At 46.0% G+C, this 24562-nt stretch overlaps 10 protein-coding genes and 1 non-coding gene across 11 annotated transcripts; 5 read left to right on the plus strand and 6 right to left on the minus strand.

Annotated features, from left to right (window-relative positions):
* Window positions 1-536: 536 nt before the first annotated feature.
* On the minus strand, window positions 537-1702 carry I203_107612 (uncharacterized protein; the record flags this gene model as incomplete). Its single annotated transcript, XM_019145686.1, has 2 exons — window positions 537-1419; window positions 1521-1702. The coding sequence occupies 2 exons, from the start codon at window positions 1700-1702 to the stop codon at window positions 537-539; spliced, it is 1065 nt and encodes a 354-aa protein (XP_019005505.1).
* A 728-nt stretch (window positions 1703-2430) lies between these two features.
* Window positions 2431-3650, plus strand: I203_107613 (uncharacterized protein; the record flags this gene model as incomplete). Its single annotated transcript, XM_019145687.1, has 2 exons — window positions 2431-3457; window positions 3535-3650. 2 exons carry the CDS (start codon window positions 2431-2433, stop codon window positions 3648-3650), a joined length of 1143 nt encoding a protein of 380 aa, XP_019005506.1.
* A 1207-nt stretch (window positions 3651-4857) lies between these two features.
* On the minus strand, window positions 4858-8607 carry I203_107614 (uncharacterized protein; the record flags this gene model as incomplete). Its single annotated transcript, XM_019145688.1, has 14 exons — window positions 4858-5239; window positions 5319-5352; window positions 5406-5602; window positions 5665-5704; window positions 5763-6348; window positions 6422-6566; window positions 6654-6873; window positions 6949-7244; window positions 7334-7440; window positions 7522-7626; window positions 7704-7832; window positions 7908-7976; window positions 8039-8187; window positions 8289-8607. The coding sequence occupies 14 exons, from the start codon at window positions 8605-8607 to the stop codon at window positions 4858-4860; spliced, it is 2778 nt and encodes a 925-aa protein (XP_019005507.1).
* A 357-nt stretch (window positions 8608-8964) lies between these two features.
* I203_107615 (uncharacterized protein) lies at window positions 8965-9720 on the plus strand (the record flags this gene model as incomplete). Its single annotated transcript, XM_019145689.1, has 4 exons — window positions 8965-9075; window positions 9142-9204; window positions 9285-9347; window positions 9424-9720. 4 exons carry the CDS (start codon window positions 8965-8967, stop codon window positions 9718-9720), a joined length of 534 nt encoding a protein of 177 aa, XP_019005508.1.
* A 271-nt stretch (window positions 9721-9991) lies between these two features.
* Window positions 9992-11297, minus strand: I203_107616 (uncharacterized protein; the record flags this gene model as incomplete). The annotated part of the gene is made up of 5 exons (XM_019145690.1): window positions 9992-10395; window positions 10486-10645; window positions 10708-11004; window positions 11073-11177; window positions 11250-11297. 5 exons carry the CDS (start codon window positions 11295-11297, stop codon window positions 9992-9994), a joined length of 1014 nt encoding a protein of 337 aa, XP_019005509.1.
* An 864-nt stretch (window positions 11298-12161) lies between these two features.
* I203_107617 lies at window positions 12162-12242 on the minus strand. The gene has a single exon. It is a non-coding gene; the product is annotated as a tRNA-Arg (tRNA).
* Window positions 12243-12847: 605 nt separating this feature from the next.
* I203_107618 (UPF0390 protein) lies at window positions 12848-13400 on the plus strand (the record flags this gene model as incomplete). Its single annotated transcript, XM_019145691.1, has 3 exons — window positions 12848-12991; window positions 13187-13287; window positions 13358-13400. 3 exons carry the CDS (start codon window positions 12848-12850, stop codon window positions 13398-13400), a joined length of 288 nt encoding a protein of 95 aa, XP_019005510.1.
* Window positions 13401-13586: 186 nt separating this feature from the next.
* I203_107619 (phosphatidylserine decarboxylase) lies at window positions 13587-15652 on the minus strand (the record flags this gene model as incomplete). Its single annotated transcript, XM_065518228.1, has 12 exons — window positions 13587-13804; window positions 13888-13989; window positions 14050-14076; window positions 14221-14405; window positions 14473-14612; window positions 14679-14794; window positions 14860-14917; window positions 14991-15028; window positions 15086-15142; window positions 15192-15213; window positions 15294-15412; window positions 15526-15652. The coding sequence occupies 12 exons, from the start codon at window positions 15650-15652 to the stop codon at window positions 13587-13589; spliced, it is 1209 nt and encodes a 402-aa protein (XP_065372958.1).
* Window positions 15653-16059: 407 nt separating this feature from the next.
* I203_107620 (uncharacterized protein) lies at window positions 16060-17303 on the plus strand (the record flags this gene model as incomplete). Its single annotated transcript, XM_019145693.1, has 4 exons — window positions 16060-16180; window positions 16310-16423; window positions 16516-17105; window positions 17202-17303. The coding sequence occupies 4 exons, from the start codon at window positions 16060-16062 to the stop codon at window positions 17301-17303; spliced, it is 927 nt and encodes a 308-aa protein (XP_019005512.1).
* A 106-nt stretch (window positions 17304-17409) lies between these two features.
* I203_107621 (aspartyl/glutamyl-tRNA(Asn/Gln) amidotransferase, A subunit) lies at window positions 17410-19283 on the minus strand (the record flags this gene model as incomplete). Its single annotated transcript, XM_019145694.1, has 8 exons — window positions 17410-17791; window positions 17861-18293; window positions 18355-18437; window positions 18512-18604; window positions 18666-18803; window positions 18863-18959; window positions 19018-19104; window positions 19166-19283. 8 exons carry the CDS (start codon window positions 19281-19283, stop codon window positions 17410-17412), a joined length of 1431 nt encoding a protein of 476 aa, XP_019005513.1.
* A 665-nt stretch (window positions 19284-19948) lies between these two features.
* On the plus strand, window positions 19949-24369 carry I203_107622 (uncharacterized protein; the record flags this gene model as incomplete). The annotated part of the gene is made up of 4 exons (XM_019145695.1): window positions 19949-21857; window positions 21971-22127; window positions 22187-22408; window positions 22467-24369. 4 exons carry the CDS (start codon window positions 19949-19951, stop codon window positions 24367-24369), a joined length of 4191 nt encoding a protein of 1396 aa, XP_019005514.1.
* Window positions 24370-24562: the final 193 nt, after the last annotated feature.

Genomic DNA, 24562 nt, shown 5'->3' on the forward strand with positions numbered 1-24562 from the left:
CATAGGGAATATACAAAATCAATGAGGCACGAATACAAGGGGACAACAGAGAAAGGGAAATACATCTTGATGATTTTGTATGAGGAACAGAACATGTGAGTATATGTGTAATCATAGTAGTAAGTTATGAGTTCTATGGTGTATCAGTACATGTTGTATTAGTATATGAGATAAAAGGATCGGGGTAATGAGCTCGGAGGGTTTGAACCGATATGGGTCAGAGTCGACATCTACTTTTCTTTGGAGCCGGGAACTGGTTGATATTGAATCGCGCCTAGCTAGAAATGAGGCGGGTAAACGAGGAAGATCGAACAGGAGTGTGAAGATAATTTCTGATTTGTTCTGACATTTTGAGAGATGGTGAGGACGACGTGAAATCAGAGCGGTGAAGAAAGCGAGATACTTCTATGAGAACTAACGCTGGACTCTCTAAGGTCGCATACGTTCCAGTGTGTTTTGATATTTGATCAGTACAGTCTGCCTCCGATGTCAGTACAGTCTGCCTGTGATGTAAACCAATACTAACAATCTTCAGACTAATCAGTATCGCCAACGTAATCTTCATCGTTGGGGTCTTCCACGGTAGAATCAGAGCTAACATCCCATTCATGATACTCTGGTTCTTCAGGCTCGATAGTTGAAGTTTCTCCATGTTGATGGTCAGTATTTTGTACTTCATGATAGATCGTCTGGCGTGCTGTAGGACTGGGGTTATAGTTGATAAAGACAAAACCATTCTCCTTCAAATTAGCCCTTTTCAACGTGCTCCTATCTTCGCAGCTTTCCATCCATCTTAATGTGTTTTCCAAACACTTATCCCGACTCTCATTGCTTAGCGATGCGTGTCCTCCCCACATCAAGTACTTGACGTTTATCTTCCCAGCTTTCTCCTTCTTCGTACTCTTTATACAATTGAGGAAGTCGCGTTGGGGCGCATGAAGATCCTTATCGAAGAGGATTTCACCTTGAGCATCGTAAGTGAGTTTAGCGTCTGAATCGTATATCACCACCATCTTCCCTTCCTCGACATCTACTATGGCGATTGCCCACGTATGACCAACGGAATCTCTAGGCTGGGTGCCGACGAATATACCCATTCTAACTTTTTTCTCCTCTCCTTTCTCCCATGCCATCATACTAGACGCAGTGAAGGAGAACTTGTCATCCCCACCTTTCTTGTGACCACCTCGATCTCGTCCCCTGCGTTTGGCCGGTTTCTTGACATCAACGATAGGATACGGGAATAGAGAGATGTATGGGACTTTGACCATCAACCTGAGAAGACGAGAAGCGATCTTTTCATAGGTGGTGTCCGGGGTGAAGACCGATATGTCATTTTCCGGCAATGGAATCGGTATAGCAGCTGCAAATTCATTGGGAGGAGGGAATTTACAGTGAGGGAATATGAAAGGTGGTTGACTGATCATCCGAGTATGACATTTGAAAAACGGATTATCTATAATCAGCAGCTGACATCGATATCGAAACCCGTCTATGGAAAAGCGATTTGGAAAACTCACGCTGCTTTCCGCGCAGCTGCCATTTTACGGTGGTTAACACCCCGTTTCCTCTTCTGACGTTTGGGCATGACCAGATCGGTATCCGAAGAGTCGTTCCCTGTCCCATCTGCACCTATGATCTCAGCATCCTTCCTGGAGCCTGAAGTTCCTATAGCCTTTATTTGAGCACGAGTCTTAGGCATCGTAGCGACTGAATATGAGTTCTTGAGTATAGCATTTGGTAGAGGTAATTAGCAACGACTATACGGTCGGTCTTGAGATGGCGTTGCAGGGTCTTTAAGGATACAAGGAGAGAATGTTATAGCAGTGTAGCGTGAGTGAGAGTTCTATATATATAAATATATGTATATATAACGATGATGATGTTGCTAGAGGTGAATGATTTTGCTTTGTTTGTTTCGGCCATGTGATTGCCGAAGGTCGAACGAAGCTTTACCGGATCTGAGAGTTTGTAGTGGCGATGAGCTCGAAGCTAAACACAGTACTTGAGTCGTATCAGAATGTGTAATGGTGACGAGGTAGGAAGTGTACGCATCATAGGTCTTGAAGAAAGATGAGAGGAGACAAGACCAAGATGAGTGTATGTAAGATGTCAAGGTGTGATGCGATCTCAGTGATCCGTGCGTCGGTACAGTACGCTCGTGCGTCACTCTACCACACAGCATCCACATGTCTGTATTCTTGCCACTCGATCAACGTTCATACGTATTCTTTCTTCTTCATCATCGACTACAGAGTTTACAGATAAGCCTGACAGCATTACCTATAGTCACGGTGTACCTGCTTTATTTCAAGGAGTAAGTGCTGGTGATAGGTATATATAGGCTGACTGTACTCGCGTGAACAGACGACATATATATTCACTCCGGTTCCCCCGCCATCAGTCCACCAGCTTCATACTCACTCCCACATGCCGTTGCGTAGATCAAGCCCTTCAAGAAAGTCTGGAGGATGGATGGTGGATGGGGAAAAGAATAAGGTGGGAGATGAGGATGAACAGCGACATCAGAAACAGGATCAATCACTCAATCAGAATGAGAGCGACGAGGAAGATCACTTAGAAGACGAGGACGAAAGGGATGATCCGAATTACGAAACACCTGAACCTTCGGACGAAGACTTGGATGAGACTCGAGATTCCGATCTGACTAATGAGGACCACGATTTAAGGAGAGGTCAGCAATATCTAGGAAGAGGAAGCGAATCCCCTATCTCCCATCCATCCAACAGATCCGTCAGAGTCTTTCGCATTGGGCAGCCAGGCGAGCCAAACGAATTTGTCCGTCCGGATCTGCTACCTCCTGATTACACAGGTCCCCCGGTGGTCAACATGAACATCACCGACAAACTACAAGAAATGTTAGAGATGGACGAGATTCACGTTGTCACTGCGATTTTTCTAGTATGTCGCATACGAGTATACGAGAAGCGGTTCCCCGAAGAGGAGGAAAGTGTGGAATCTGACAGACTACTGTTGGATAAAGTAGCTTTTGAGCTCCTGAAGGCTTTTAAAGCCGAGGTGGATAAGGTGGGTCGTAACATGGACCTTGTGCCATCTCAAGCGGCAATTCGGGAAGTCTTAGGGGAGAGCCTGTTGTCAGATGAGGACTGGAGCCAACTCGAATTTTATGCTTCTGCCTACGTCGATGAGGAGAATCTGGATGAATGGGAAGATGTTATGGATCTGGAGTGGGAGACCATTGGTAGGACTGAAGAAAATTTGAGGTTGCTCAAGAAAGGCCGTCTTCCCGATGTAAACAACCGAAAGTTGATGGATACATTGGTGAGAAAGCTGGCCTTAGAAATGGAAAGAGAAGACGAGAATGCCGAGATTGATGAGAATGAGAACCGTTTGGCTGGTGATACATATATACCTCCTGGAGGGAAGAAGGGTAAGAAGTTGTCGAAGGATAGGGGGAAGACTAAACAGCCACAGGGTGAGTCAAAGAAGGCATTTGAGAGGAACGAGTAAAGATGGACGCTGAAACTGATCTGATGGTTGTGATTACGTTAGGTTCTGCAAGCATAAGAGAGAGGTCTAAATCAGAGATTGAGCAAAGAAAGGCTCATGGTAAAATTCTGAAGAAGAGGAGAGAGGCGCAAGAGGCAGATGATGAGTTGGAACTTTAGTTTATTATGAAGTTTTCTTTCTTTTCGGCTGCTTTCCTATACTCTATCGTTTAGATAAATAATGTCACCTCGAGTCAGATCGTTCTGTATAAAACCAATTTAGAGTCTATCATCAATCTTCAAATTATGAAATTATGCTCCCTAGGGAGTATATGTATCATACAGTTGTTTAAATATTATGAATGACAATGCCCCATCGATGCCGGCGGAACGGACCAGTATTGTTGTCAATGAGCCAGAAATTATGAATAATTCTTCCCGCTCATAGCTATGTTGGTCACTTCTCATCATTCTAACGCAGAATAGTTCACAGGTGGGATAAGCGAGAAATATCTCCCTGTATTCGGTTCAAGCACTCTTGCCCATTGGAGCGAACCTGATCTCTCAGTATAGCAAGTGATGGATCTCTCGCTTGGAGATCAGATGCGATGCAGTGTAGATACATATGTGCCAGACCCGCTATAAGCAAAATTACTGTGCCGGTCTTGACCACCCATTTTCGCACGGTCCCGACCGCGTTGGGACATGAAGAGTTACAACTAGCACGCATTCTCGTAATTTCCTGTACATTTATGCATGTTTGTCTGTTGGAAAACTTCAAGCTCTTCCCTTATAACATTCCAAATAGCTAAAAGAGGGAACTGAAAGACTATCTTATGAGTGGCACAGGAGAGGAACACTCGGGTTAAATTCGCTGCTGCACAAAGCGATTTTGACGGATGACCAAAAGTAACCGAAAAACGCTTGCAAGGCCTTAGCCTGGGGTTTCTGCTAGATGGATGCATAGGTTCAAAGATTCATGTCCTTCCCTTGCAAGTTTTTCACTGACGTTTTTCCGAATTGAAGTGATGGCATGTGAGTACCGGAGGAGATGTAGATCTGGGTTAAATTCGCTCCTCCTTTGGACTATGTTAGGGTAAGCGTAGCTTAACGGCATCAATATTGGATCGAGTTGAGATCAATTTGAGTTGAGAATATCATACATAGCTACAAAAGGCTCAGTCAGTGTTGGAGGCTAAGGATCAAGAGTCGGTTCAAATCTTCAATAGGGGCATAGCTTGATTAGGATGATATACAATAATTGACAATTAAAAGAATAATTTATGTACTGTAGACTAGTGGACGTCGATCATATACAAATCTCTAAGACCCTTTCATGTCTTTTTTACAGCCGAGTATGGATGCGGAGAAATTCCCGACCAGATTCTTACTTGTCTTCTTCATCTCTTTTCCTCTTCAAAAGTCCTTTTCTGTCCAACAAACCTTCACTGATCAAGTCGGTACCGTAATCAATGTCGTTTGAGCCGAACAGCCCCAATCCAAGGCCCAACTGAGATCTTTCGGGGTCGATCAGGTCGAGTGGAGTGAACGTCCCAGGTACAGATAAAACTGAGAAAGACTCATGTCCCCAACCTGATTTGAACCTAGTTGTCCCTTTGTCCACTTTCATTCCCAGCTCCTCCTTCCTCTTTTTGTTCTTTTCCCTTGCTTTGAGTGGATTCATCATGACCGAATGGAAGCCTCGTGGCATCTGTCGTTTATGCCGCTCATCAAGATGAATTTCCGATCTCTTCTTGGAAGATTTAGCGCTGAGCATTCACGTAAAGTCAATGAACTGTTTCGCCCTCTTGGATAAAGGCATAACAACAGTCGTAAAGGATAGCTTACCAATTCCAGCGACAATAAGGACAGAACCAACGACCTATGTGAACCCATCAGAATCGTGGCTTTGGTGTCATCGTTGGAAAAGCTCACCGTCGTTGAGTTGAAAGGGCCACCATCTCAACCACTCTGCATAGGTGTTGTGATAATCCAACTCATGCCGCAACTTTCGCGCCTTCTGAGATGTCTTCCATAAAATATCCTTGTCCGCTTGTGGGACAGTATCATCCGCCAAACACAGTTCACAGGGGGCAAAGTCATCGTTCACGTTTTCTAGGGCCACGAGTGCGCTATGTTAACGTCCCATCAGTGAAAAGGAGACGTTCTCTGTTGACATACAAGGGATACTCACTATAGTAAATCCTGTTTTTGCACCTTTGCGTCCAGCGATCCTGAGAGACCTTTGGTATCAGCATGACCCTTCTCAGAGATATCATGGTCGATACTTACGATCAGATATGGGTTCAGCTGGTTCAAGCTCGTTTGGAAGAGCTTCTTCATCCACCTGACCGACTTCGTCATCCAGTTCAGCTTGTTGCTCGTCTAAGTCTCTTTCGTTCTCCTGCACCGCCGCTTCAATCTCATCTCTCTCGGCTTGGGTAACATCTTCTGGTTGTCCACTTCCATCCCTGTCTTGCTCGTCTTCCTCTTCGTCCACAATACCACCATCCTCATCACCTTGCTCCCCTTCGTCTCCATCATCCTCGTCGTCTTCGAATTGGGGATCCACCTCGATCTCATTGTCCTCGATAGCGTCGATCTCGTCAACTTCAGCTTCTATTGTCCTTGCTTCTTGCTCAATCAATAGCTTCTGCAGATCCTTGGCCAACGTGGATGGCTCCTCAGACCGATCACGATTCTCCTGAATTGTCCTCCAATTTCGCTCATTGGCCTTGGCCTGTTCAAGGGCTAATTCATCGTGGTAGTCCTGCTGTTTGATCTGCTCTACTAACCGTCTGAGCTGGTTACGACAGATAGCAATAAGCGCGGGTAAGGAAGCTTGGCTGAATTCCATTTTGCCGGCAAGCTCTTTATACTGTCATTCAGCCAACGATCAGACATCAGCAACACGGTGAATACGGTATTATCGTACTGGAAAGGGCACTTACGGGGGAGACTTTCATCCAGTGAGTCAGGTTGTTTTTCCAACAATCCTTGAGCATATCGGATTTTGCTTTCCAGTGTCTAAACTGAGGATGCGACGAAAGCGCTTGGCTCAGAGTAACGGTCGGCATTGAGGTCGGGACTGCGTGTCTAGTGAAGGGGATTAGCGTCGCGCCGTTCTGCTCCTTTTGAGAGGTCACCAGGAAAGCAACCTCCTTTCTTTCGTTGACCACTCACCTTTCGTATGCTAGGGGAGTGACAACTCTGATTTGATGCTCCTCTGGACCTAAAACTCCCTCGGTCAAATTCTCTTCCACATTGGCCTGGTTGTAGGTGCCAAAAAACATGGTCGAGTTGGATTCGTGTCCCATGAAGAACTGAGCAATCCTAGGATCGAGATGTTTGCCAACGGTAGTCGCAAAGCCACGTCGAAGAGCATAAAGGGTATCTGAGAAGCCTGAGTTGACGAAACCAACCGAAATTATCAGTCGATTGGGATTGAGGTGATGACCACCAAGGTTAATGCACTCACTGGTCCCGCTAGCTATTCCGAACTCCCTCATCAACTCACGTAATAATAGATTGGCAGCGTTGGCCTTGAGTGGCAAGTTGGATGAATTCAGACTGGTACGAGAAGATCTCGATTGGAAGATTGGGACATCCAAGTAATCTTCGTCTGCTCGGAACTGTGCTCGATCGGTATTGTACAGGTCTTCGGCAGTAAGGTCCCCAAATACTCCCATTCGAAGGCCATGAGCCAGCAACATCGTGCCGAGGTCCAAGACTGCGTATTTACGAGAGATGGTACTCTTGATATTGAAAGTGACCCTGCAGGTGATCTCATCAGTGTCGAATTCACCATCCTCATGGGTAGAATGGAGTTGAGGACATTCATCTATAAAATCGTTGACACTCACTCCAAGTTTTTGACGTTGTGATAGCCTTTGAACGCTTTGAGCGTGAACATCACCCCGAAGCCCGTGACCTGGCCGTCTTCGTCTCTGGCTGGCTTGAAAACCAGGTCCTGATCGACGGTCGCCATAGTCAGTCAATATATGGACAATCATAGTAATTTTTGAGGAGAGAGTTTCCCATTCAAACTTACCCGCCACACACTAAACTCGTCCGGATACATATCTGTTTTGAGGATAGATCCCGGTCTAGCTCCAGTGTAAAAGAAGCTCAGCAGCATGGCGGCTGTTTGTACAGCCTAGATTGTGAAAACAAAAAGAAGAAGTTGCGTTAGCTACTGAGATAACCTGATCAAATGAAGCAATGTGAATTTACAATATCAAATTTCCCTTGATGGGTCTTGAAGCAGGTCTCCAGTAATCCTTTGACATCGGCGGCATACAGAGTAGTGATCCGTCGAACGTTGGATTTCAGGTGCTTGATCTCCTGCAACACGCTTCGATGCTGACAAAAGCGACAAACCCATTGCATGGATTAGCATGAGATAGTGTACTCTGCGGACTGTTAGAAGACGCTCACCCTAATTATCTCTTGCTTGGCCTCTTGCAACTCCAGCGGCGACATTTTGGGATACGGGAAGAATCGAAGCTACAAAGTAGCAGCATGATAAATCAGTTTGAATCGTGAGATTTGAGAGATTTGCTACTGACCGTGGCAATCATCAGGTCGCATAGCACTCTCAAAGACCGTTTCGACATATACAGTGGGTAACCAGAAGTCTTATCCTTCATTATCTGTCCGTTTCGATCCCGCTTGAGGCTTGCTTCGACTCGAAGAGTGATGTATCTCTTCATTCGCTCTAGGAAACATGAGATGATATATGCATCAGTGACCATTACTCGGGCACGCTTTGAGGTTAATTCGATCATCTGTCAAGTTCGAGCTTTTTTTGCTACTCACTAACAAAAGTATCCTTCATCCTCTCCTTCCCCTTGTATTCTCCATTCATTATTAATTTTTTATGCTTTTTGACAAAGTCATCCAAATTCCTGAAAACAACCTTCCGCTTATGAGCAGAACCATTGGGGATCACAGTGGAAATTTCTTCCAGCTCGTTGTGCTGATCGTCATCATATATCGGTGGCTGTTCGATATTTTTGGGTGGACGACCAAGGGCTTGAGTCCGATGCCCATGTGCTTCCATAGCCTCGAAGATTTCCGCAGCATTGGAGATAACCAACGGCAACTCCAAATCGCTATCGCTACTGCTGTCGCTCATGTTGATGTGGTGATCTGTCTTGTGGATCGAATGGGAAGAGGATTTGGATGCTATCTTGGTGATGATGAATGATGATTGTTGTAGATTTGAACGAGTTGATCTTCAAGCTGATGATATCTGGTGATCACGTTCAACACACACTCAACACACCCTTGCAACCACACGGAACCCACGCACAGACAATTTCGCCTCTTTCGTTCGTTGCAATGCCGGTGTGTAACCCCGACGTTGATGTCATAGCATGCAGATATGGTATGATCGTGAGAATACACTTCCAAGTGAAACTGCTTTATTGGTATAGCATTCATCTCAGTAGCACACTAGATACAGTAGAGAGAGACCAGAATCGAATACAGTATGCCTACTAAGGGTACGATCAAGGAAACGAGCGCTCTCCGTCAGATTGCTGCAATGGGAAGTGAAGGACATGGTCGTCCAGGGGTGGGCGGGTCTAATGGGGAGGATAAGGTGAGTTCACACCTCCTTACGAGTACGCGTTGTGATATCCTCCATAAGCTGACAGCTTGTCTCAAGATCAATCTTAGTGGTAAACTGTTCTTACGTTCCATCAGGGATCAGGAGGATAAACTTGCTCGGGTAAGAAATACACCATGAGACCCAGTTAATCCCTGAAGTCGTCTGAAAGTTGATAACGTTATCCTACGGTTATCTTGTAGTACGCGAATAATCCCCGACTGGCTGGGTGGAGGAGTAAGGAAGAAAAAGCAAGAGACAAGAAGGTGCGTTGAAATCGGTTCTCCCTCTCACTTGACACCGTTGGCTGTGCTTCAGAGACTGACGGAAGAATGCACGTAGAAACAAACCAAGTTGCCGTCTACTGCGGCTGATCTCATACTCGATATCGCCCGAGGTGATCCCGGTCTTCCCCCAAGAGATAAGGTCTCACAAGTGTACCGCATTCTTGCTCAAATCAGAGGGAGAATGGATGTGAGATATCGAAAACTCAAGGTGCTAGAAGATCAAGCTTTTTCTATCCGAAGACGACTGATGTATATGGAGAAGTCATTGCAGGACAGAATTGACCAACTTTATTTGTATCTGATTGTAGCTATTGTCAAGTCTACGAAAAGAGGCATTGATAAAGTCGGATAGTCGGTTTAACCCAAAAGAAGTGTATTGAGTAAAGATAGATTCGTACATACAATGCATGATGATGAGAGATTGAGACTATTATGCTACAACCTAGCTGTTATCCCGAGAACGATTTAGATGATTGTATACAAAGGATCTGTCCTATTCGATATGTGCTCGTATATATTATGTACACCTCATTGCCAGAACTTCGCTTGTTTCGACCAGGTATCAGATGAATCGATCTACCATCTTCTTACGAGTGATAATCTCATGAGAGTATGATTCACTCCTATCTGTCTTCGTCTTCGTCTTCGTCTTCGTCTCTGTCTCTGTCTTCGTCTCTGTCTCTGTCTCCGTCTCCGTCTCCGTCTCCGTCTCCGTCATTGTCTTTGTCTGCATCTGCACTGACTTTTCCATCTTTGACCAACCTATCTAACCCTTCCTCGTAGTCCTCCAGATCCATTGTGACTCTATTCAAGTCATTTTTGGTACTCTCCAATTGGGTGAGAATGTCCTCCTTCAGGTGATCGTCTCCGGTGAATATATCAGAGTTCAAGAGGGTGGCCACAAGCGCTTGTGATGTCTCTACTTGACCGATACGAATCTTGGCATCTGCTGCACTGAAAGCTAATTCAGACTCTTTCAATCGTAAAGATCTACTGGTATTTGAGACTTGCTGAGCCGCGAGGTAGGCTAAAGTTGGCAGAAGTGAACACAGGATAGTCAGTCTTGACATACATTGAGTCTCTCTACCGAAGGGATTTAAGGGAGAAAGTTACTCACCGGACAGCTCAGAGGGTTGCATCCCTGATGGGATACCTTCACCTTTGGCGAAAGTTTTCAACACATCGACAGCGGAATCCGTGTTGTAGAGGAGAGTGAGCTTGTTATCGCTCTTTCTACCCTTTTTGGTAATCTTTGTGGTATCCTCGTCATCAGTGGGCTGAATTTGAACATTTGAGTCAGTGTATAATCATAGGATATACGAAAAACATTCAAACTCACCTGATATTCTTCCTCCTCTTCTTCTTCATCAGCAGTCTTCTTACCACGTTTCTTGCCTTTTCTTGCGCCAACTTTAGCCGGAGCTTTCTTGCCAGCTTTGGCTGGAGCTTTCTTACCAGCTTTCTTACTAGCTGGACCTGTCCCAGCGCCTTCGCCGTTGCTCTGATCTTCTTCTGGATCTTGACCTTCTGATCTTCCTCTGGATCTTGACTCTTGATCGTCGCCCTCCTCACTTGCTAAATCCACCACATTAGATTTTTTGGCAGCAGCCTTCTTTTTGGGAGGGCTTTTCTCGGACTGGTTGTAACACAAGTTTTGTCAGCGATACGCAGGCATTCATCATGACGGTGATGTGAGCTGCTTACATCTTGATTGGTGTCCTCTTGTTCAGCTGAGTTCGATTTATCTCTTGTTTTGCCGGCAGCTCGAGCAGCAGCAGCCTTGTTGGAAGCTGATTTAGCGGTATCGGTCTAGACAAGAGAAGTATGTACGATCAACAAGACAGGTCGCGACGACGAGGTACGTTGTCTTGATAGACACACTTTTTTTGCGTTTTTAGACGCAGGAGTGGTGGTTCTTCTGGGAGGCATTGTTTGTATGTGGAGTAGGGGATGCGGGTACAGATGGTATGAGCTGACGCCAGATTTTATCAGTATTCCGTCGCCTATGGATGTTCGGTGGGAGCTTGCACTCACCTTGATGTTGGATTAGTCGAGATCGCGACGACCAGTGATCTTGGCCAAGAGCGAAAGAGTGATATCTGCAGTGAATATATATATATATACGTTAGCATCCAACAATACTTAAAGCTGAATGGATTAGTTAAGATGATGTAAGGAATGATGAGTCGGTTCTCTCATATCTAGTCCCCCAGTAAAGGCGAGAGAGGTATGTAGAGTGGATGGTCATTACTCACCTAGTCTCCCAGTCTACTTTCACTTACTTGATGTCGCTCATCAATACGAACACAAGAGAGGGAGAGAGAGAAAGAGAGAGAGAGAGAAATGGTGTAGAAACAGGTGGATCCTCCGAGTTTGGAAGTGTGTTGTTTCAATGCATTCTAAAAAGGGTCATCGATTTAAAGCAAAGCTGTTGTTTGCATGACGTGCAATTGTTTTGATCGAGTCTCATTGATGTCAAGAGCCCGAGCGCTCAGATTAATAGAGATGATCACAAGCCAGCATTACTTACTCTAGTCTCTTCCACGTCCGTAACCGCGAGATGGTGTTTTATGGTATTCAGCAACAGTCAGTGCAATGCACCATTCAGTCAGTCAGGCCAATGAGAGGCAACGTTGGAGTATGTGACCGAGAGTGTTGAAATACAACTATTCCGACTGGAACGGTTATATATGTATATATGTATGGATACCAAGCAAGATTAAGCAAGATACGAAAGAAAAAGTTGAAACCTGTGATATGGTATAAACCTGCCAAATGCAGCCCAAAAAGATCAACCGACGAAGGGAGTCGAACCCTTGATCCCCCGCTCTAGCTCGTAGGAAGCGGATACCTTAACCACTTGGCCACGCCAGCGGATAAGTAATGGAGGCTCATTTGTCTTTCTACAATACCTTTTTTGCTAGACGGCTTTTCGCCTATTGGAATACCCCCTTTGCATTCCTGCTATCTTTCTTCAGTCCAAGGATGCTTCTTCTCGCCTTGCATGCAAGCGGGGACATCGTTACTGCTTCGCCAACCATGTCCCGACCTGTCTCCAGCCAAGAATAAAAAGCGGTCTACTCCGCCGCGTCTTCTGTGCCTGAAAAAACCTTAGCGGCGGACACAACCGATGAATTGCTAAAAAAGATTGTGGGTTCGATCCCCACCGTTGGTTGCTTTTTGCGTTCTTTTCGCTCTTTGGACTTGCATGCATCGAACCGTCTTGAAAGCGAATCGATTGGATCGGTAGTTGTTGAGAAAGAAGAGGAAATGCCTCGGAGGTGAAATAGAGTTTGGTGCCACTCCTTTGACGCGCGGCGGTGGTCGCCGATTCATGCCCACGTGGATTGTTCGGATCCTACAAAATAAAACTTCAAATGCGTCTATGAATCTCAACATACTTTGTTTTCGCTGCTATTGCTATGATCTTCCCTATTTAGCATATACTTACTTGTACGACGTACAATCAATCGCATAAGATGGCACAAGGAGGATCAAAAAATATCAAGAGCAAATCGCAATCTGGCGGATCGGCGAGAAAGAAAGCGGGAAAGACCAAACCTGGAAAAAGGGATGTCGCTCCAAAGGATAAACATAGGATCGCAGAGAGGGTGCAGAAGAAGGTGAGTTGGGAAGTTTCTCCGTATGATGATGGACACAGTCAAGGGATTGGGAACCAAGACATGAGAGTATTCAAGATACAGTCATCATGGGACTATGCGATGTCGATGACAGGATCCCTTTCGCCTTTAGGATCGATCTTCTCAGAGACCCAATGATAGGTATCATAAAGCTGATCCGTTGAATCGACCTCATAGCAACTCTCAAGTAAGATTAACAATAACATAGAGAAACAGATGGTGAATGCTGCTTCGGCAGGTAAATTGACAATCATGAGGAACTCTGGTGATCTAGAAGCGTAAGTGATACGCTCCCATGCTCAGGCATACATGTTATAGCCACTGATCAATGAGTGTTTGGCGGTGTAGTGGGGCAGGCAAAGATCAAGGCAAAGGTAAAGGCAAGGCTTAGGTAATTTCCCACTTGTAATCTTCCGTGGTAATGCGTTCATCATATAGGTAAGTCATACATAAACAACGTACCTTTGCTCGTCCAGTTGAGGCTTACGTTCGATAACCCATTACACAGATTCGCTTCCTACAAATCATTAATAAATCATGTTGTATACTCCATGTAACTATCCTATCTACCGTTCTATCATAGTTGCACTTTACCAATCTCCATACCGACCCTTACCAAAGTTTCCATTCCATTCCCCGAATTTTTCACCAAATCTTCATCAAATGCTACACCTGATTTCGACGGGAAGACGGTGATCGTCGTACTTCCACCATATTGGAACCAACCTAATTCTTCACCTTTGACTACTTTGTCGCCTGGTTTCTTGGACCATCCGATGGATCCTACCAACATTGCTGGGATGACATAAAGATAGTATCAGCATGAGACTTGGACTACAAGTATAGAAGATAGGATGTTCGTGAGGGTTACAACTTACCGCCAATAGCTACGAACGCGATTGGAACGCTCTCTCTACCTGGTCCGAAATTAGCATGTATCAGCATGACAGATCGTTTGTTCAGTGTGAACACGTTGAGATCTACAAGCATCATCAGCTGACCGAATTGACCATTTCAAAGGCTTGGCACAGCTGACGTACCTTCATTGATAGCTTGAGGGTTGACAGCTAAAATATCGATATTGTCAGTATACTAAACAGAACGTGGGGTCTTGAGCTTATCATACACTTACTGTACAATTCACCTGAAAACATGATGTAGCGTATTCAGTCAGCTACTGGTCGTAAAGTGTGATCCGACAGCTGACTCACCATGTATATCCTTTATATCGCCAACGACACCTTCGACGGGCGAATGGAATCTATGATAATCCTGAGGAGCCAATCTAGCGATGGAAATAGCAGCAGTAGGATCATTTTGAATTTCCGCAAACCTAGTTTCCGTGTCGTCATCGCCCGTAAGGAGGGATGGTAAAGTGAATTGTTTTCCTTTGATCCTGAAATTGACATATACTTCTATCAGCTTCTACCAATATACCACAGTCCAGCGAGCCCCTTACTCACCACAACTGCTTAGCCTTGTCGACAGTATTGAATACCGTCATCCTACAATCCGCAGGACTGATGACTATACTAGGATCATTGGGGGAAGTTATAGGTCTAGCTGTAGGAACTAATCGACGAGAAAAGAAAGAGTTGAATGTCTACAATGAGAATGTCCGCTATTAGTCCAATATCGATATTGTACAGTATATATGTAGCTGACTGACAGGATACTGATCAAGGTCTTTGACCAGTAATTCCTCCAGAGGTAGCTCATACGTCTTGATGAATGTTTCGATATGTTCTCTGACTTCTGGTCCAGTTTGATCATATATCTTGCCCTCTATTGATACAGATTTTTCAGGTCAGTCGAAGTCAAGCGAGAGACGTTGATGAAATTTGACTTGCGTTTGATCGATTGATTTTCCAGTAATTTCTCGACTGACGAATATGACATGTAGCTACACTATCGGTCAATAGACACGTCTGGTCAGCTCATGTTGCCTTCCGGGTATGCAGTTTTTCGAGAGCTGACTCACACCTGATACGAATAAAAGATGCATTCCGACTCTGACATCTGTTTTTACATATCATCATAAGCGACAAGGAGGCAAGGAGAAGATGTATCGCGTACATATAGGCATAGTCTCGAATATCTTCTTTCCTGTCTTCCGGTCGATAACGTAGTTACCTATATCTCAGGTTCAGTATCAATCTGTGAATAGTCCAACATGACATACCCATGTGTTCCATCGAGAATAGCTAGAAGCGATAATATCTCAATTCGTTTAGCTTTCAGTCTCACCGAGGCGATCGTTCATTGGAGATAAAATCTAACTCACCCTATCCATAGTCTCCTCGGATGGGAAGAACTTCTTGAGCCATTTCCTTGAGTGCCCACCATGAGAATGTATAGCGTCAGCCTGAGCGTCCTCTGTCTCTGTTGCCCTTTGTTCGCTCGCTACGTAATTTTGGATTGAACATCAGCAGATCGGCAAAACGGTAGCTCTAGTACCCAAACAAGCGTTCACAAGGCATGGCGAGCAGATTCAATAAGGTGGTAAGTGGACTGACGAGCTAGTACATCTTTTCCACCTCCCAATGAAACTGTATTGGAGTTCTCAACTAAATGGTCCAGGGATTCTTCGAGCGGTGTACCCATCTCTTCTGGTAAGATGGTCGTGGTTCCTGCGTTTGACATGTTTGTCTATCTCGTATTATGGGTGTTCTTTCTTCACTAGCGAATGAAGCTGTAGAATATTTCGTACCTCGAGTGTACGTGCAAGATCAAAGATGGGGGTTCTTGTAGCTCCATCATCTCCTCCATTGCTAGCTACTATTTATAGCTTTGCTGTCACTCAGACTGCTGCGTTTCTCGTCAACATTCACTTTCCACTTTGGACGGGATGACGTACAGTACGATACCCGGAGACTCCGCACGAAACCACGTGTATCCCCCTTTATCTAGAGCACATATTTAGATTTTGCGCATATCTTTCGAGATTTCTGATCGACAAGGACTTGGACCAGATGAAATCGCAATCAGTGGTGGTCTGTACATAGTAACCAACAAGAACACTCAAGCAGACAGCAGCAAGATCCTCCACAATGGCAAGCGCAGGTCCTAGCAGAAGGCGATCAAACGGTCGAAAGCCCCATGAGATCAGGCCTTTGACAATCGAAATTGGAGAACTGGATAGGGCAGATGGATCAGGTAGATTTGGATTCGGTGAGTGCGAATATTGACTCTCCTTTCCCTCTCCCTTCCTATGATTGTAAGGACGATATTGTGATGTTCATATACCCTTCCCGTTATTACAGTAGCTGATCTTGGCATTTTATGTGATGGTTGGATTAGGCGCTACATCCGCTTTAGCAAGTTGTTCAGGTCCATTGGAAGTTCGATTAAATCAAGAATTACCTACGAGAGCTACTTTGGAAATTTCACATAGACCTTTGGAAGGCGTAGGTGGTGAGTTGACTTCCCTCCACTACACTGAAAGAGCGTTTCACCCCAATCCTATGATATACACTGTAGCTGATAGATATTCAATGTGACATCAGCTACAGCTTCCAGAGCACTCATAACTACCCTCGAATCAATCTACCCCTCCGCTCTTCGTCTATCGCTATACCCAAGATCATTGATTCAAATCATCGTACAGTCCCTCTCATCCTCTTCTGCTCCTACATTATCTACTGGAAGGTATAATGAAAGTCCAGAGATATATATCGATACCGAACCTGAGACTACCGAAAAGAACGTATGGCCTCAACCTCCAACTCAAAGCGCCCTAGCAGTAGACAAGAAAGAGAAATCGCCAAATACATCATACAATTTCAGCTCACGAGCCGTGTCAATCAATTCCGCTACCCTCGCTATACTCGATGCAGGTTCAATAGCAATGACTCATCTACCTATAGCCATCAGTATTGCATCGTTGAGTGATGATGATGGATTGGTGGTTGATCCATCTATAGAGGAAGAATACAATTCGATAGCGAGATTTGGATTCGCTTGGTCATTCGGAAAGAACGTTAGTCTTAGGGAAGACCAAAACCAGAAAGATAGTAATATGGATGTTGATGAAGAGGAAGGTGAAGAGATGGAATTGATTTGGGTAGAGAATGAAGGAAAGTTTGACAAAGAGAAAGTAAGTTTATAATTCATGACTCGAATCAATATAACATCATTCCAGCTTTGAACGAAGCTTCTCGAAATAACATACTGATAGTTCTAATTGCATTAGTTCTCAGATGCATTGGAATTATCGAAAATTGCCTGTAGGCAGATATTAAGTGAGATAAGAGCGAAGCTGGGAGAGACATTGGAATGTAAACGATTACAATGATTCTATATATACGAGTTTTTGTTTATAATCCCATCATGCATATAATCTCATATACCTGACTGTATCTGTGACCTGCTTGCCCATTCGATTGATTCAGAAGACTATTTTACTGCCTCTTCGACCACTGTTCGACGGCCTTTCCCAGCCTGAACACCAACCCTTCCATACCCCATTGACTCGTCAGACTGACTCCTAACGGCCATCCATCTTGCCCTTCCCCGGCTGGTACCGATATGCATGGTAATCCAGCAAGACTCGCCGGTACTGTCAGCAAATCCTGCTGATACTCGTTTGAGCTCTTCGCTTCCTTGACGCCTAGTACCGGAGCAGTACGTATAGCCGTAGGATGAAGGATCACGTCTACCCCAGCCTGGTTCTGTGGAGTTGATGATGGAGATAGAGGGTGAGGTATTCGGAAGATGTTTCGATAATCTTTTCGTAGGAGTTGTCGCAGATGTAATGCTTTCAAGTATGTATTGTCAAATTCGCTGCATATAAGCCCATAAAAATCAGTATCTTTCCCATATCTCTTTCGACACTAAAACGTGAACGCTTACTCCGCACTCAAAGCCCATGTTCCGGCCAATATCCTCTTCTTCACCTCCGTTCCAAACCCTTCTGTCCTTATCCTCTTTCGCCTCTCCTCGCCAGATTCACCTTCTATCCTACTCTGCCGTTCGGGGGGAGATCCGAACCATCCTCCGCCAAATCTACCTAAATTCGAAGATGCCTCGGCAGAAGCTAACACGTAATATGCCGGTAAAGCCTTTTTGATCGATGGTAAGGACACTTCTTCTACTTTCGCTCCTTCGCCTTTCAAGTAGTCTAATAGGCCAGAGGATACTTTCTGATTGATCTCTGATGGTATACCTATACGTAGGCCCTCTATACCTTTATGCGGCAGGTGCCGCTGTGAGATGTCAAAAGCGATTAATCGTATAGAGGAAGATGCACAGGTCATATCTCCCTCGTCAGGTCTGGTTATCACATCTAGGACAAATCAGCTTGAATGTTCAGATTGGATGAGGAGTAATGATTGGGCTGTACTCACTGAAAACTTGTTCGACTGTGTCTATATCTCTACCTAACACACCTACGCAATCCAATGAATCTGCATATGCAATCACACCTCGTCTAAACGAAAATGAATGAGAGGTTAATGTCAGTCCTTGATGAGCGTATGCAAATGATAGATACCAAAAACTCACCTCGATATCATCCCATAAGAAGGTTTAAGTCCTACAACTCCACAATAGCTAGCTGGTAATCTTACTGAACCACCAGTATCTGTGCCCAATGCTCTATTCGATTGATAAAGTATATCAGCTGATGTTCCAGATGAAAAGCGAAGAGTTAGCTCACGCCCAGCATCTTCCCTCCGCGACCGCCGCAGCTGATCCACCGGAACTTCCTCCAGCTGATCTTGGAGTTTCATCAGGCGAAGGTGAAGCTGGATTATGAACCGGGGTATAGAAAGGTGGTAGATGGGTTGTCTGAGAGCTAAATCGATCAAAATGTCATTTGATTGTACAAACAACATATATATACGAGTAGCCCACCCCATCCCGAATTCATCCATCTTCGTCTGCCCCGCTATATGGGCTCCTTCCGCCATGAGATTTTGCACACATGTTGCAGTGTAAGGTGGGTCGTAATCTAGCAAAAGTGATAATGAGCTAATCCGTCCTTCCTCAATCCTGGGATACCAGCTCACCCCTTAATATCGATGAAGAGCATGAGGTAGGTGCTTTATCATATGAGATATTATCTTTGATAGCTATTGATATACCGGCCAATTTACCTGAAAATACGTTCGTACATGGTAAGCTATTGAGTCACGCCCCCTTACTTTCCCAGCTTACCGGTTGATGGACCTGGCGTGCAAGTGTTGATCCATGAGTAAGGAGTGGGATGGATGTCACTCGTACGTGGTTTCAGCGGTGCTGTCAGAGACTGTAGCCTGCGCTTTGTCACCCTCATCGTCCTGGGTTGTGCTATACGAGTGTAACATGGCGAGAGATTCGAATTGTTTCATGGTTGTTTTCTCGATGGACCAAAGTGAACCTGACTGGTGGAGGTGATTAGTTCAAGTACCAGGTGCCACAGCAGTATATCCCGCGGTGATACTCGGCGTTTTCACCTCCCCCTCTGATCGCCACGCTACCTGGTATGGTCCATGTTGTGTTGCTGCTACTTAGTGTTACCGCCAACAGAGCATATGCTATACCCACCTTTCATCTCTGCAGCATCGAGCCCTCATCTATAATCATTCACCTTACACCAAACCACCTCTTGTACGTCTTGGTCGCCAGTAACGCATTCTCTGGCCGAGACCATTCATAAGCAGGGAAAGAAAAAATCCGACTCTCCCCTCCACAGCTAAGCCCGGCAGGAGCCTCGAAATCGACCGAGGTTGATTGGAAGACTTTGGGCCGCTCCTGAGGTGAGTGATGGTCAAATCTACAAGGTGTTGGTGTTCGATGGGTGGAGTCGTGTGACAGGGGACGGTTTGAACCCGAAGATATGTTGGAAGCAGTGGGATTCGTCATCGAGCAGGTTGATGCTGTCTTCCCAGAGGAAGATCGGTTTGCACTTTTGTCTAAATTCATACTAACTTTTTCCCATTTGTCATAGTCCCACTCCACATGTCATCCAATCCTCAGTCCGTACCTCCCACCGGCCTCTCCAAGTCGGCAGCCAAGAAGCGGGCCAAGAAAGCAGCCAAATCTGCTCATTCTTATATCGAGGAGAGATCAATCAGCGGCGAGATACCTATTACCAACGCCAGCAATAATCAACCTCCTTCTGTCGCACCTCCTTTACAACCTTCCACCGCTTCCGATCCATTAGATCCAAGCTTGTTCAACTTTTCCGCACCTGGATCTTATCCTGTTGACGTTCAGTACGACAACAACGGATATTACGACGAGGTCGACGTCCCCCTAAACCCCCATCATCAACATCCCAATTCGTTCACCGGATCATATTCGATTGATTACAATCTATCGTTACAGAACGGTAGCGCATTAGCGGGATTATCGGCTCCGTTCAATATCACCCACGACGATCTGATCTCAGCGGCGAACGAGTTATACAAGAGGATGGCCGATCCAGAGTTTGGTGCGGATGACACCTACTGGTCTTCTTTGCCACCACACTTACGCCAGTTCATCAGAGATGCTGTACCATTCAATGGGACCATCAGTCAAAATACGCCCGGGAATAACTCGGGTCAAAGGACGATGTATCAGATGGCTCAACAGATAGTTCAAGCTGCAAGTCATGGTATGGGGTTAAGTCCGGGAATGGGTGCGAACCTGATGTCTGGTGTGAATGGGATAGGAGCACGACAATTCAATCAACCTAGTATAGGTGAAGAATTAGGGTTCAGACGACATCCTGACGCAAAGGATGAAGAGTACGATGATGAAGAGGATTACGAGGTGGATGAACCTGAATACCACGCTCCAAATGGTGATGCACCGAAGAAGAAAAATAAGAAGAAGAAGAAGAAGAACGCCGCATCGAAAGCGGTTGAACCTCCTCCTGCACCCGTTCCTCCTCCCACTACAACCAGACCTCAACAGCAACCTCCACCGCGGCAGCCTGTGCCACCTCAACCACCAATGCAACAACAACAGCATCAACAGCCTGCTCTCAATCCTCCGCCACCACCTGTCACTCCTGCACCAGCACATCCCCCTCCGTCATCGCGAGCGGCCGGTAAACAGCCAATGAGCAATACCAACGCTCCATCTTCCAACCCCCCTGCGAGATCAGCTCGTGCTGCAGGCAAAGCTCCTGCTAGCGCTGCTCCAACTCACAACACTCATTCCGGTCACAATCACTCACAGCCTCCTGCAAGCTCGAAACCCACAGCCAAGGGTAAAGCACCTGCCGCTCCCGCGCCACCAGCTAAGATATGGACTCAGTCATCAGCGGAAGATCGCGAGAACATCCGTCTGTTCTGGTTGGGACTGTCGGAAGCTGAACGCAGGGATCTTTTGAGAATTGAGAAGGATGCTGTTTTGAGGAAAATGAAGGAACAACATCGTCATTCTTGTGGATGTGCTGTCTGTGGTCGCAAGAAGGTTAACATCGAGATGGAGTTAGATCAACTATACGAACAGTACTATGACGAACTTCGATCATATGCTGCTGAACAACGAGCAGCCGCAAACGGTATCAAACCTCCGCCTAATGGTGCTGGACCTTTTCCAGGTAGTGTGGAAGTGGACTCGAGCGGTGTGATCACTCGTTACGATCATCGAGCGCCGGATCCGATGGGTGATCATGATCATGATGATCTAGATGGAGAGGACAGCGAAGAATACGATGATGAGGATGAATATGGAGATGAGGATGAGCTAGATGACGAGGAGATAGGATCGGACGAAGCGGATGTAGGGGATGATTTGGATGATCAACATCCTCCACCACCTGTATCGAGAACTACCACACGTCCACCGCCCCCTTCATCCAAAGCGAGTCAACCTCGTCCGGAAGGTGGAGACGATTTCTTGAGTTTTGGTTCTAGTCTGGCAACGATAAAAGGTGAGCTTGTGGATTTTCCTTTGTAGTTCTCTTCTGTCTAGGGCTTACGCTGAGCTTTCACCGGTTCTTCTTTCTCCTGCACCTACCCCTTACCCTTACCGACTTTGTCCCAGGAGGTATACTCACCATTGCCGATGACATGCTCAAGAATGACGGATCCAAATTTCTGGAAATGATGGAACAGCTAGCTATAAGGAGGTCCGTAAGGGAAGATCAGAATATAAGGGACATGCAGGAAGAGACGGACGATGAGGATGATGAGAGTAAAGAGTGGGTTTATCCACTGTCCCGAGTGTTTCACATAAGCTAATCATGAGGGTTTGATATAGCGAACCCCTCACCGATGTCGAAAGGATGGAAGAAGGTAAACGGATGTTCCAAATCTTCGCTGCTAGGATGTTTGAACAAAGGGTACTTCAAGCATATCGAGAGAAAGTGGCCAAACAGAGAGAGGAACAGTTACTCCGTGAGCTCGAGGAAGAAGAGGATTCGAAGAGGGCAAGGGAGGAAAAGAAGGCTAAAGAGTCTCAAAAGAAGAAGGATAAGAAGAAGTGAGTGAAGAATTGGCTGATGTCTGGTGATATGTGCTGATGGAGTGATCCGCTTCAGACTGCAAAAGCAAAAGGCGGAAGAAGAGAAAGCTGCTCGGGAAGCTGCTATCGCTGAAGAACAACGAGCAGTCAAAGCTCGAGCGGAGGAACAGGAGCGTGAAAGGCACCGAAAACAGGAGGAAGAACGAGCGAGACGAGAGGCTGTCAAGAAAGCAGCTCAGGAAGAAGCTCAACGTCAAGCTACCGAAAGGAAGAAACGTCAACAGGAAGAGAAGGAACGTGAAGAGGAAGCAGCTAAGAAGAAGAGAGAACGTGATGAGAAGGCAAAGAAGGAGCGTGAGGCTAGAGAGAAAGAAGCTAAAGAACGTGAAAAGAGGGAAAAAGAAGAAAGGTCGGCTAGGGAGAAGGCCGAAAAGGAACGATTGGCGAAGGAGAAAGCTGAAAAGGCAGAACGCGATAGGATCGCTAAAGAAGCTAAAGACAAAGCTGAAAAAGAACGTCTCGCCAAGCTTGAACAGGAACGAGCTGAAAAGGCTAAGAAGGATGAGATTGAGAGGAAAGAGAAGGAAGCTGCCGAACAAGCTAAAGCACTCGCTGCTCAACAAGCTCAACGCGAGAAAGCTAAAGCTGAAAAGGCAGCAGCAGAACGGGCTGCCGCCGAGAAGAGAGCTGCTGCCGTTGCCGCTGCTGCTGTTGCCTCGGTACCCACTCCACCATTGCCTGTCGGTGTACATTCAGTCAAATCACCTCGAAATGCTTCTACTCCTCAAACAACTCCTCCTGTCACCCAACCTTCTCCTGTCAAGGCTGCTCGGCCACCTTCAGCACCTATAGCAGCCGGATCGTCTTCCGTCATCGGAGGAAGAACGCAGAAAACACCTCAGCCATATTACCCTCAACCTATCCCTCCCGTAGGTGTCAATGCCTTCCAGCGAATGCCTGTCCCCCAAACATTCTCGGCTGCCGGATTCAGAGGCGGTCCAAGTTATTCCGGCCAGTCACCTGCCTTCTCGCCACCACAGACTAATGGTCCATCCATATCGCCCAACCCGCCTCCTAGAGGCTTCGCACCGGAACCCAGCCCACCATTCGATCATTCTATGCGAACTGCGCCTATCGGTATGGGTTTCCCACCTGTGAAGCCTACAACTCGAATACCCTCTGTTGATGAAGCGTTTTCACCTCCTACTGCGCCCATTGGATCCACAGCAGTTTCATCCTCTTCCAGACATGTATCAGCAGGAGAGGTTGGATCGATCGGTTCTGGACCAGTACCCGGTCCTGGATCATTAATCTCTGGCTCATCAGCTTTAGACGATTACAGACCTTCCCCTGGACCCATCGGAGCAATAGGAGCGATCGGTGCTGCACCTGGACCCATCGGACGACCTGGACCGAGCTCGACCGGTTTCTTAGATCCACCTCAGACTCATCAAGGTGGTTCTAGCTTGTTGAGGAGTAACTCACCAGCTCAGCCTGAACAGGTATTCGGTTCAGCCGCTTTGGGAGGAGATGATGAGATTGTTCAACCTCAACAGAGGCGTAACTTGTCTAATGGAGGATGGGACGTACCTGTCGCAGCTGCTGCACCAGGTAGTGGAAGATGGTCTTCATCACCTTCCATATGGGGTTCGTCCGCTCCTGGAAATACAGATTCAGTCATTGGTGGTGCTAGCGTTCCAGGAGGCGGAGGAAGTTCATGGGGTCAAATGCCAACTATAGGTGAAAGACAACATCAGAGTCTATCTTCGGCATCAACTTCAACTGGTAACGGTCCACCATCTGGTTTAGTCGGTGTTGGAGCAGGAGTGGGAGTGGGAAGTAGACAACCTTCATTTGGTAATTTCTCCATAGGTTCCATTGGTACTCCAGCTCAAACACCAGGTCAACATCAGCCTCAACCAACAAATGCCTACAATAGTCATAATCAGAATTTGTTCTCGCCGAACTCTCAACATTAATTACCTCACCCACATCATCATTAGTCTAGGTAATAACTAACCTCACTCTCACACACCCATACTACTTGACTTGACTCGTCTATAGTTGATGGATATGGATCTTATGGATCTGACAGGGTAGTAGTAGTATTTCTCAAAGACTTCGCTCATTGTAATAGTGAACAGTCGAACAGTCAAACGTTAAATATTAAAA

Source organism: Kwoniella mangroviensis, chromosome 2, assembly GCF_000507465.2.
Source record: "Kwoniella mangroviensis CBS 8507 chromosome 2, whole genome shotgun sequence".
Lineage (NCBI taxonomy): Eukaryota > Fungi > Basidiomycota > Tremellomycetes > Tremellales > Cryptococcaceae > Kwoniella > Kwoniella mangrovensis.